This window comes from Sander vitreus, unplaced genomic scaffold, assembly GCF_031162955.1.
Source record: "Sander vitreus isolate 19-12246 unplaced genomic scaffold, sanVit1 ctg275_0, whole genome shotgun sequence".
NCBI classification, from domain to species: Eukaryota; Metazoa; Chordata; class Actinopteri; order Perciformes; family Percidae; genus Sander; species Sander vitreus.
Genome location: NW_027595438.1, coordinates 157,501 through 169,759, shown reverse-complemented (window position 1 = coordinate 169,759; position 12,259 = coordinate 157,501). Strand labels below are relative to the sequence as shown.

At 45.3% G+C, this 12,259-nt stretch overlaps 1 protein-coding gene across 1 annotated transcript in view; it reads left to right on the top strand.

Annotated features, from left to right (window-relative positions):
* The first annotated feature begins 219 nt into the window (after positions 1-219).
* LOC144513553 (uncharacterized) overlaps positions 220-12,259 on the top strand; it is a 22,044-nt gene continuing 10,004 nt past the window's right edge. The window contains exons 1-3 of the mRNA XM_078244656.1: positions 220-1,263; positions 1,989-2,744; positions 11,019-11,222. Coding sequence (XP_078100782.1) covers positions 372-1,263; positions 1,989-2,744; positions 11,019-11,222 — 1,852 coding nt within the window. The 5' untranslated portion in view covers positions 220-371. The remainder of the gene's footprint in view (positions 1,264-1,988; positions 2,745-11,018; positions 11,223-12,259) is intronic.

Here is a 12,259-nt window from a genome sequence, read left to right as displayed (position 1 = left end):
TGTCTAAACGGTTGTCTGTATTTGATTTTGTTTCCTGCAGATGTGCAGCAGCTGTCAGTGGTTAAAGAAGAGGTTCCCCTTGAGCAGCAGGAGTGTAGCTCCAGTGTGGACCAGCAGGAGTGTAGCTCCAGTGTGGGCCGGCAGGAGTGTAGCTCCAGTGTGGACCGGCAGGAGCCAGAGCCCCCCCCCCCCCACACACACACAATAAAGAGGAACAGGAGGAACTGTGGAGCAGTCAGGAGGGAGAGCAGCTTCAAGGGCTGGAGGAGACTGATATCACTAAGTTCCCATTCACTCCTGTCCCTGTGAAGAGTGAACATGATGAACTGGAAGCTCAGTCCTCACAGCTTCATCAAAGACAAACTCAATACATGGAAACAGAAGCTGATGGAGAAGACTGTGGAGCCCCAGAACCAGCCAGGAACTCACATCCACTTTTACAACCAGAGACTGAAGACCAGACTGGAGACTCTTCTGAACCTGAGACTGATAACAGTGCTGATTGGAAGGAGACCAGAGAACCTCAGTCAGCTTTAAACTGTTTGAAACATGATTCAAGATGTAAGAAATCATTCAGCTGCTCTGAGTGTGGGAGGAGATTTGCTCGCAAGTCAAATCTGAAACCACACATGATAACTCACACAGGAGAAAAACCTTTTAGCTGCTCAGTTTGTAAGAAAAGATTTGGCCACAAGTCAACTCTTAAAAAACACATGAGAATCCACACAGGAGAGAATCCTTTTAACTGCTCAGTTTGTAATAAATCTTTTACAGAGAGTGGATATTCACAGAAACACATGTTAGTCCACACAGGAGAAAAACCGTTCAGCTGCTCTGAGTGTGGTAAAGCTTTTACTAAGAAAGGAAACCTGAAGAAACACGTCAGAATCCACACAGGAGAGAAGCCTTTCACCTGCTCAGTCTGTAAGAAATCTTTTACACAGAGTGGAAGTTTACGGTTACACATGGCCGTAGTCCACAGAGGAGAGAAAAGATTCAGCTGCAGTGTTTGTGACAAAAGATTTGGCTGGAGTTTTGATCTCAAAAAACATAAATGTGTTGGTCATATAAACATAGAAGCTGATGTACAGGACTGTGGAGAACCAGAACCAGCCAGGAACTCACATCCACATCCACATCTACAACCAGAGACTGAAGACCAGACTGGAGACTCTTCTGAACCTGAGACTGATGACAGTGCTGATTGGAAGGAGACCAGAGAACCTCAGTCAGCTTTAAACTCTCTGAAACATGATTCAAGATGTAAGAAAAACATTCAGCTGCTAATAGTACTGTCTAAACATTTGATATAAATATCTAAAAGTACTGACTAAACAGTTGACATAGCTAAAAATACTGTCTAAAAAGTTGAAACAGCTAAAAATACTGACTAAACAGTTGAAACAGTTACCTAAAAGTACTGTCTAAACAGTTGAAATAGTTAGCTAAAAACACTGTCTAAACCAGTGGTTCCCAACCTGGGGTCCGGGCACCCCTCAGGGGGGCGGCAAAGATCACAGGGGGTACGCAAGTCTTTATCTGGTTTGAGGTTGAGGTAAAAAAATATATATTTGCACGTTTAACAAATTATGATAATACACTAGAATATATAATGTATACAAAAGTCGGTATAAAAACTATATTTTTGTTCTCGCTTAAAATTGTAGGCAGGCTACTTAGTAGGCCAAACCTCCGGGACCTCTTAACCTGGGACCCTTGCTGTCATCAGGTCAACTGCTAGCTGCTAGCATCCTCGTTTTTCCTGCTGCCACGGCATCACTATTTTATGAATGAAACATGGCGGAGAAACGTAAAAGTGCTGATAACTCCTCTGTATCAAAAAAGAAAATATGGCTCTATCTCGAGAGTTACCTCAACTTCGGTTTTGGGGGGGGGCTCAGCTTTTCTTAGACATAAGTAGGGGGGGCGCCAAGGAAAAAAGGTTGGGAACCACTGGTCTAAACAGTTATTGATTTTGTTTCCTGCAGATGTTGAGCAGCTGTTGGTGGTTAAAGAAGAGGTTCCCCCTGAGCAGCAGGAGTGTAGATCCAGTGTGGACCAGCAGGAGTGTAGCTCCAGTGTGGACCAGGAGGAGCCAGAGCCCACACACATTAAAGAGGAACAGGAGGAACTGTGGAGCAGTCAGGAGGGAGAGCAGCTTCAAGGGCTGGAGGAGGCTGATATCACCAAGTTCCCATTCACTCCTGTCCCTGTGAAGAGTGAAGATGATGAAGAGAAAGCTCAGTTCTCACAGCTTCATCAGAGACAAACTCAACACATGGAAACAAAAGCTGATGGAGAGGACTGTGGAGGACTAGAACCAGCCAGGAACTCACATCCACTTTTACAACCAGAGACTGAGGACCAGACTGGAGACTCTTCTGAACCTGAGACTGATGACAGTGCTGATTGGAAGGAGACCAGAGAACCTCAGTCAGCTTTAAACTCTCTGAAACATGATTCAAGATGTAAGAAAACATTCAGCTGCTCTGAGTGTGGGAAAAGATTTGGCTTAAGGGGAAACCTGAAGACACACATGAGAAGTCACACTGGGGAGAAACCTTTCAGCTGCTCACAGTGTGATGAAAAGGTTGGCTACAAGTCACATCTGAAGAGACACATGATAATTCATACAGGAGAGAAACCTTTCAGCTGCTCTGAGTGTGGTAAACGATTTGGCCTGAAGGAACATCTGAAGAGACACATGACAAACTCATACAGGAGACAAACCTTTCAGCTGCTCAGTTTGTGATAAAAGATTTGGCGTCAAATCAACGCTTAAAAAACACATGTTAACTCATACATGAGAAAAACCTCAGCTCAGTCTGTAGGAAATATTTTAACTCTCTGAAACATGATTCGAGATGTAAGAAAAACATTCAGCTGCTCTGAGTGTGGGAGCTCCAGTGTGGACGAGCAGGAGCCAGTGTTGGCTTCTTTGTGATTGCTGTGCACACGATCATAAATTAATAACATTATTCAAAATGTATTACCTGCTGAAAATGCTGAACCAAAATCTTCCAGCAGGTTACAATTTGCAAATCTGAGGATAATAGACTGGAGTTGAGAAAAATATATATATTTTTATTTATTTATTTATTGGTCCCTTTGAATTAAATATTCTCCAAATTTTCAAAAATTGTTCATATTTCTGTTTTTTTTTTTTAACAAACAAAAATGTAATACATATGGAAGCCCATTTCCGCAATGAAAAAAAATTATGAAAAGAAATCCCCACGGAACGTCATGATAATGACATCAAAAGTAATAATAATGACATCAAAAGTAATAATAATGAGATAAAAGTCATAATAATTATTCAGTTATAATTATTTTGGCTCACTTTGTGGTTCACAACGTTTCATTTTGCATGCTGGTTGGCGTGAAAACTGTCCTTGTTCAGGCAAAAACAAACAAATGTTGAGCATTGTTGTGTGATATATCAATATGATTAATAATAAGTTTACTTGAATGATAAAAATTGTATATTGCTTGATGAACTTTTGTATAATGCATGAAAAGCAAAACAATTAATATTGACAGAATTAAGGAAAGTATTGGATACCTAAAGCTGATCGTTGCTTTTTATAACAACTGAATAAAAGAAACTAAATACATCCTTTCAATAAGTAGTCGTTATTGTAAGTGCATTCTGGTGGAGATGACGAAAAAGATATTTTCATAGATGTAATTAAACCATATGGCCTATTACACAGTGCAGGAGTGGGAATGCATTCCTAAAAGTCTCCAAATTAACTCAATATCTCATAAGAAATACATAATGATTATCTCTCCTCACTTCTCTCTTCTCCTCCTACCTTTTCCTGTATTCTTTTCTCTCTCCTCCTCCTCTCCTTTCTCCTCTTCTCTCCCCTCCTTTTTCTTCCACTCTCCCATTTTCTCTCTCTTCTCCTCCTACCTTTTCCTGTATTCTTTTCTCTCTCCTCCTCCTCTCCTTTCTCCTCTTCTCTCCCCTCCTTTTTCTTCCACTCTCCCATTTTCTCTCTTCCCCTCTCCTCTGTCCTCTCCTTTCTGCGTGCTACATGCACATCTGTATTATTCAGTGTTTCCAATAATGAGAGACAGGAACTAAAGTTCAGGAATCACTGGAGTTGTGCATAAGGTCCATGAGGCCTGATTTACTACAGGTTGTTTGAGCGTGTGAAAGCGAGTGCAAACTTCAGCTGTTATCGGTACTGTGGAACAAGAATAATTTCAGAATCAGAAAAATGTATTTAAAACTGAATATTCACAAGACACCGCAGCAGACAGTACTAATAGTAACTAACAGTACTGGAATAAGCAAAGCTTATATGTTTCCAGACCCTAACAACACAAATGCATACACAAAAGAGACAAATAATAACAACAACATCATCATCATCATCATATAGGATGCACTCTCTAGTTCCCTGCTACCCCTGTCCTCCTCAGTTGGCATTCTCCTCCTTTTTGTATGATTCAAAGACTACATTCCTAAACTTAGTGAAATTATTTCAAATGTTTAGGATCAATAGGTATTGAAATATTGAGATTTTTGACACTAGTCTATAACTTGAATAACAAATGAAGCTGTACTATGCACCTGAACATGGATTCAGATATATTTACAGGATATCAGCAGAGAGGAAGCTCAAGAGGACCAGGCTGACCAAGTCCTGAGGATTTGTGTCTTCCACACAAGTGAAGAAGATGAAGGTGCATCCGAAACTGATGTGTTGATTGTTAATGAAGGGACTGAGGTACTTGACAACTGTGGTTGTTGCAAAGGCCTGTCTCCTGCTCCTGCACGTTTGACCCATGAGTTGTCCTTTCAAAGAGGGCGCAAAAAGAAAAATACGGCACAGTTGTTTATGTGGCTATTTGTCTATTTTCTTATTTTTCTCTCGTTTTAATTGTCAGGAATCCTGCTTCCTAAGTTCACTTTGTGCCTCAGTTTCTGTTTTCTCCTGTGAGTCTGTGTTTTTGAGTTCCTGAACGCATCCTGTCTAGTTGCCTGGCGATGAAGCAAGGCGGGAGAATCTGCAATCACACTCACCTGTATCTCATCTGCAATCTGCACACCTGGTCCTGATCATCACCTCTCCACCATTTAAGCCGTGAACTGACATCCATTCCCTGCTGGATCGTTATCCTCACCAGTGTGTTTGCTAGAGTGCCAGTTAGTAAGTTTGAGACGTTTGTTCTGCTCTTTTGTGACGTTTTACCGTTGCTAATCTGCCTGTTCCTCTGTCTTCAGTTTTGGGACCTGGAAGATTCTCTCCATCACCGTCTGGCCGTCTGCATCACCTTTATTACTGAGTCTGCACTAATCCGTCAGCCGACTCAGTTCCACCCACTGCCTCACCAGCTGGACTCCCCTGCTTCCTCGTACCAAAACCAAATAAATACCTTTTTTCCACTCTACTTACCTTGTCCTTGTCTGCTTTTGGGTTCCTGTCCTAGTGAAGCGTGACGTTAATGATTGTTATATGATTTAATTGACTGTATTAAACATATGGCCGTGTCGAGTGGCTACATTTTAGGGACAAAAGAAAAGAAATTGGATCAGCGTTTTCAAGTTAAACCAGAGGTTCTCAACTGGTGGGTCGTGGGGCCATTTTCAAAGGGTCGGGGATGTGAGTGTGGGCATGAAAAGAGCGAGGGGCGAAATGTGCCTTTTGTAGGATATTACCCATGATACAGACGTTTAGAACCTCAGGACAAAACACTTTTCTTTAAGATGAAACCAATAATCAGCAGTCTTTTAAGATGCACCGAAGGGTCGTGAAACGTGTCAAATGTTTTTTTCGAGAGTTTAAGGTTAAAAAGTCTCTCCAAAAGAGAGGCTACGTGTGCTCTATGCAAACAGTTCCTGAACCTTTCCTTGTGCCTTTAACAAGCTACATCAGACCCATTTTAGCCACCCTAAGATGACATTTCTGTCATCATCTACTCACCCCGATGCCGACAGGACTGAAGTTTTGTCAACATTCATACTCTTCTGGGAGTTTGCCGAGATGTTTGTTTGTCACAAACTGCAGTGAACGGCAACTTGGCTTCAAACATCCAAAATATGTCATGAATCAAAACAATGTCTCCATACTGCTCATCTGAAGTAATCCATCCAAGTGTCCTGCAGCTTACATATTCCTAGATGTTTGAAAAAACAAACATAACATTGTGTTTTGTCTTTGTTTGCTCTGCTTCCTCTGTGGTGCTGCGTGAACACGGATGGGCTGCTGGAAGTTAGTGGTGTGGAAGTTAGTGTGTGGCGTTGGAAGGAGCACGCATGGGGAAAAGCAGCAGAGCAAACAAAGCTGAAAACACACGTTTGTGATGTTTTTTACAAACGTCTTGGCATGTGTGAGCTACAGGACACTTGGATTACCTCAGACAAGCAGTATGGAGACATTTTATTGATTATTGATGTATTTATGGATGTTTGAAGCTAAGATACCGCTCACTGCAGTTGAGTGGAGAAAACGTCTCTCAAACTCGCAGAAGAACACTGATGTTAACAAAACTTCACCAATCCTGTTGACAAAGGGGTGAGTACATAATAACAAAAATCATCTTAGGGTGAACTATACCTTGTTGTTGTTTTGCCACGCAAACTTGCTGGAAAATATTTCATTGAAAAAAATACTTTTTCACTTAAGAAAAGTAAATGGGTTGTTAAATAAAGCCCTCCTGGTGTCCTCCGGTCTAATCTGACCCATTTTCAAAAAGTTTCTATATCAGAAATGTGGGTTTCTTTCAACCAAATCTTAAAACAAAATAACGTGGATGGTTCCATAAAACGCTCTTCACACGTTAAATAAATGATCAGTTCAACTTTCACTGAATTTGGGTGTTTTTATTCAATTTTATAGCATGTAAAGAAAAACTGATAATAGAACATTGAAAAATGTAGGGGGGAAAAAGTCAAAAAAAGCACAGAAAAAAAGTGACAAAAACATTGAAAAAAGTGACAAAAAACATGGGAAACGCTTAAAAAACCCTGTCAAAAAGGGCAAAATATTGACAGAAACTTCCAAAAAAGTGTCAAAAGACAACCAAAACGAATCTTTTTTACATTTTGACTCAGAAAAACAAGAAGTTGCATCATGGTCGACGGGGAGAAGTCATTGTTTCAATAAACAAAAACAATTAAGAACACATTTAGGCAATTTAAACTGCAGAAAAATTATGTAAAATGTGTAAATGTTACTTAAATATATCCATCCATCCATCCATCTTCATCCGCTTATCCGGGGTCGGGTCGCGGGGGTAGCAGCTCCAGCAGGGGACCCCAAACTTCCCTTTCCCGGGCCACATTAACCAGCTCCGACTGGGGGATCCCGAGGCGTTCCCAGGCCAGGTTAGAGATATAATCCCTCCACCTAGTCCTGGGTCTCCCCCGAGGCCTCCTCCCAGCTGGACGTGCCTGGAACACCTCCCTAGGGAGGCGCCCAGGGGGCATCCTTACCAGATGCCCGAACCACCTCAACTGGCTCCTTTCGACGCAAAGGAGCAGCGGCTCTACTCCGAGCTCCTCACGGATAACTGAGCTTCTCACCCCTATCTCTAAGGGAGACGCCAGCTACCCTCCTGAGGAAACCCATTTCGGCCGCTTGTACCCTGGATCTTGTTCTTTCGGTCATGACCCAGCCTTCATGACCATAGGTGAGGGTAGGAACAAAAACTGACCGGTAGATTGAGAGCTTTGCCTTCTGGCTCAGCTCTTTTTCGTCACAACGGTGCGATAAATTGAATGTAATACCGCACCTGCTGTGCCGATTCTCCGACCAATCTCCCGCTCCATTGTCCCCTCACTCGCGAACAAGACCCCAAGGTACTTGAACTCCTTCACTTGGGGTAAGGACTCATTCCCTACCTGGAGAAGGCACTCCATCGGTTTCCTGCTGAGAACCATGGCCTCCGATTTAGAGGTGCTGATCCTCATCCCAGCCGCTTCACACTCGGCTGCGAACCGATCCAGTGAGTGCTGAAGGTCACAGGCCGATGATGCCATCAGGACCACATCATCTGCAAAAAGCAGCGATGAGATCCCCAGCCCACCGAACTGCAACCCCTCTCCACCCCGACTACGCCTCGATATCCTGTCCATAAATACTACAAACAGGATTGGTGACAAAGCGCAGCCCTGGCGGAGGCCAACTCTCACCTGAAACGAGTCCGACTTACTGCCGAGAACCCGGACACAGCTCTCGCTTTGGTCGTACAGAGATTGGATGGCCCTGAGAAGGGACCTCCTCACCCCGTACTCCCGCAGCACCTCCCACAGTATCTCCCGGGGCACCCGGTCATACGCCTTCTCCAGATCCACAAAACACATGTAGACTGGTTGGGCATACTCCCAGGCTCCCTCCAGGATCCTTGCGAGAGTAAAGATCTGGTCCGTTGTTCCACGACCAGGACGGAATCCGCATTGTTCCTCTTCAACCTGAGATTCGACTATCGACCGAACCCCTCCTTTCCAGCACCTTGGAGTAGACTTTACCGGGAGGCTGAGAAGTGTGATACCCTGTAATTGGCACACACCCTCTGGTCCCCCTTTTTAAAAAAGGGGAACCACCACCCCGGTCTGCCACTCCTTAGGCACCGTCCCAGACTTCCACGCAATGTTGAAGAGGCGTGTCAACCAAGACAACCCCTCCACACCCAGAGCTTTAAGCATTTCTGGACGGATCTCATCAATTCCTGGGGCTTTGCCACTGTGGAGTTGTTTAACTACCTCAGCAACCTCCACCAGGGAAATTGATGCCAATCCCCCCATCATCCTCCAGCTCTGCCTCTACCATAGAGGGCGTATTAGTCGGATTTAGGAGTTCCTCAAAGTGCTCCTTCCACCGCCTCTATTACCTCCTCAGTTGAGGTCAACAGCGTCCCCATCCTTACTGTACACAGCTTGGATGGTTCCCCGTCTCCCCTCCTGAGGTGGCGAACGGTTTTCCAGAAGTACCTTGGTGCCGACCGAAAGTCCTTCTCCATGTCTTCTCCGAACTTCTCCCACACACGCTGCTTTGCCTCTTTCACGGCAGAGGCTGCAGCCCTTCGGGCCCTTCGGTACCTTGCAACTGCCTCCGAGTCGTCTGGGATAACATATCCCGGAAAGACTCCTTCTTCAGTCGGACGGCTTCCCTGACCACCGGTGTCCACCACGATGTTCGTGGGTTACCGCCCCTTGAGGCACCTAAGACCCTAAGACCACAGCTCCTCACCGCAGCTTCAGCAATGGAAACTTTGAACATTGTCCACTCGGGTTCAATGCCCCCCAGCCTCCACAGGGATGCACGAAAAGCTCCGCCGGAGGTGTGAGTTGAAAGTCTGTCGGACAGGGGCCTCCTCCAGACGTTCCCAATTTACCCGCACTACCCGCTTTGGGCTTACCAGGTCTGTCCAGAGTCTTCCCCCACCCCTGACCCAACTCACCACCAGATGGTGATCGGTTGACAGCTCCGCCCCTCTCTTCACCCGAGTGTCCAAAACATATGGCCTCAGATCAGATGAAACGATTATAAAATCGATCATTGACCTTTGGCCTAGGGTGCTCTGGTACCAAGTACACTTATGAGCATCCCTATGTTCGAACATGGTGTTCGTTATAGACAATCCATGACTAGCACAGAAGTCCAACAACAACCACTCTGGTTTAGATCAGGGAGGCCGTTCCTCCCAATCACGCCTCTCCATGTGTCTCCATCATTACCCATGTGCGCGTTGAAGTCCCCCCAGCAGAACTATGGAGTCCCCGACTGGAGCCCCCATGCAGGACTCCACTCAAGGTCTCCAAGAAGGCCGAATACTCTGAACTCTTGTTTGGTGCATATGCACAAACAACAGTCAGAGTTTTCCCCCCCCACAACCCGCAGGCGTAGGGAGGCGACCCTCTCGTCCCACCGGGTTAAACTCCAACGTAGCGGCGCTCAGCCGGGGCTTGTGAGTATCCCCACACCCGCCCGGCGCCTCACACCCTGGGCAACTCCGGAGAAGAAAAGAGTCCAACCCCTATCCAGGAGTATGGTTCCAGAACCAAGACTGTGCGTAGAGGTAAGCCCCACCAGATCTAACCGGTAGCGCTCCACCTCCCGCACAAGTTCCGGCTCCTTCCCCCACAGAGAGGTGACATTCCACGTCCCCCAGAGCCAGCCTCTGCTGCCCGGGTCTGGTCCGTCGAGGCCCCTGACCTTCACTGCCACCCATGTGGCAGCGCACCCGACCCCAGCGGTTCCTCCCACAGGTGGTGGGCCCATGGGATGGAGGGATGTCTGCCACGTAGCTTTTTCGGGCTGTGCCCGACCGGGCTCCGTGGCAAACCCGGCCACCAGACGCTCGCTGACGAGCCCTCCATCTGGGCCTGGCTCCAGACGGGGGCCCCGGGCTTCCTCCGGGCAGGGTCACTTCATCCCTTCCTCGATTTTTCATAGGATTTTTGAACCATTCTTTTTCTGGCCCCTCACCTGAGACCACTTTGCCTTGGGAGACCCTACCAGGAGCACAAAGCTCCAGACAACACAGCCCTCAGGTTCATAGGGACACACAAACCTCTCCACCACGATAAGGTGATGGTTCCCGGAGAAGTACTTAAATATAGTCCATAAATAAAAGTTGAAGAAAAATGACCTTGAAAAGCCATTGGTTTTAGGCGAGATTTTTCAGTTTGAAGCCGTCAGAGTTTAAGTAAAACTTACAAAGAATGAGAGAGTAACATGAAATAACTGTATTAATAAACATCAGTAAATTTCCTGAGGGTTGCTAGTAAAAGAAACTTATATCTGCAAGTAAGGTTTACTTGATGATCACCCTTGAATATACTTACAATAACATATTTGTCTTTCTTTAAAAGTGTGTTTTGATCATTAATGTTGCTGTGTTGTTCTAAAGAAGCCTGAAACACTTCCGGACTTTTATTTTGAAGTTCAGCAACTAATCTGCACCGGAAGCTGTAGTCTTCACTGCGGCTAACTTCACTCTTTGAACAAGATGGCGTCTAGCAGAAAGGTGTGTTAGCAGAGCGTCTTTGTTGTGTTGAGAAAGAGGTAAAATGTGTAAAGTCCAGATGCTGAGAGCGTTGGTGGAGCAGCGACTAACTGCGGCTGCTGAAGAGATATTTGGGCTGTTTGAAAGAACGATAGCAGAGTACGAGGAGGAACTTTGTCGTTCAAAAGAGGAGAACGAGCGACAACGGGAGCTACTGGACGCTGTTTTCAACCCTCAGCTTCGGTTACACAGAGCAGGTTTGGTCCCTTTACTTCTTCCTCTCTCTCTGGTTAAACTGACAGCATGTTTGTTCGTTAAACATTCAGCCTGTCGACGCTTCAAAGCCTCGACTGCTTCTCCGCAGCAGTACAGCAGATACTCGGTTCAACCCGAGGCCCTTAGCTGCAGCTCATTTCCCTTTTCTCCCCGTTTCCTGTTTTCGAAATCGCTGACGGCTGTATGCAATCATCAGCAGTACCTACTACATACTGCAGTACATACTACATACTGCAGTACCTACTACATACTGCAGTACCTACTACATACTGCAGTACCTACTACATACTACAGTACATACTACATACTGCAGTACATACTACATACTACAGTACCTACTACATACTGCAGTACCTACTACATACTGCAGTACCTACTACATACTGCAGTACCTACTACATACTACAGTACCTACTACATACTGCAGTACATACTACATACTACAGTACATACTACATACTACAGTACCTACTACATAGTGTAGACGACTGTAGTGTGTAGTACCTACGACATATGTTCATCAGTAGTATGCAGTATGAAAGAGTTAAATCGCCTTATTCTTATGCTGTGTGTGTGTGTGACTGTGTGTGTGTGTGTGTGTGTGTGTGTGTGTGTGTGAGTGTGTGTGTCTGTCTGTGTGTGTGTGTGTGTGTGTGTGTGTGTGTGTGTGTGTGTGTGTGTGTGTGTGTGTGACTGACTGTGTGTGTGACTGACTGACTGACTGTGTGTGTGTGTGTGTGTGTGACTGACTGTGTGTGTGACTGACTGACTGACTGTGTGTGTGTGACTGACTGACTGACTGTGTGTGTGTGACTGAGTGAGAGAGTGTGTGTGTGTGTGTGTGTGTGTGTGTGACTGACTGACTGACTGTGTGTGTGTGTGTGACTGACTGACTGACTGACTGTGTGTGTGTGTGTGTGTGTTACCTTCATCTATTTATTCTCCTGTACATGGACTGTCCTAATGATATCTGAGCACACATGTAGCTTAGCATCAGTTACTCCTCCCTCCTCTTCGT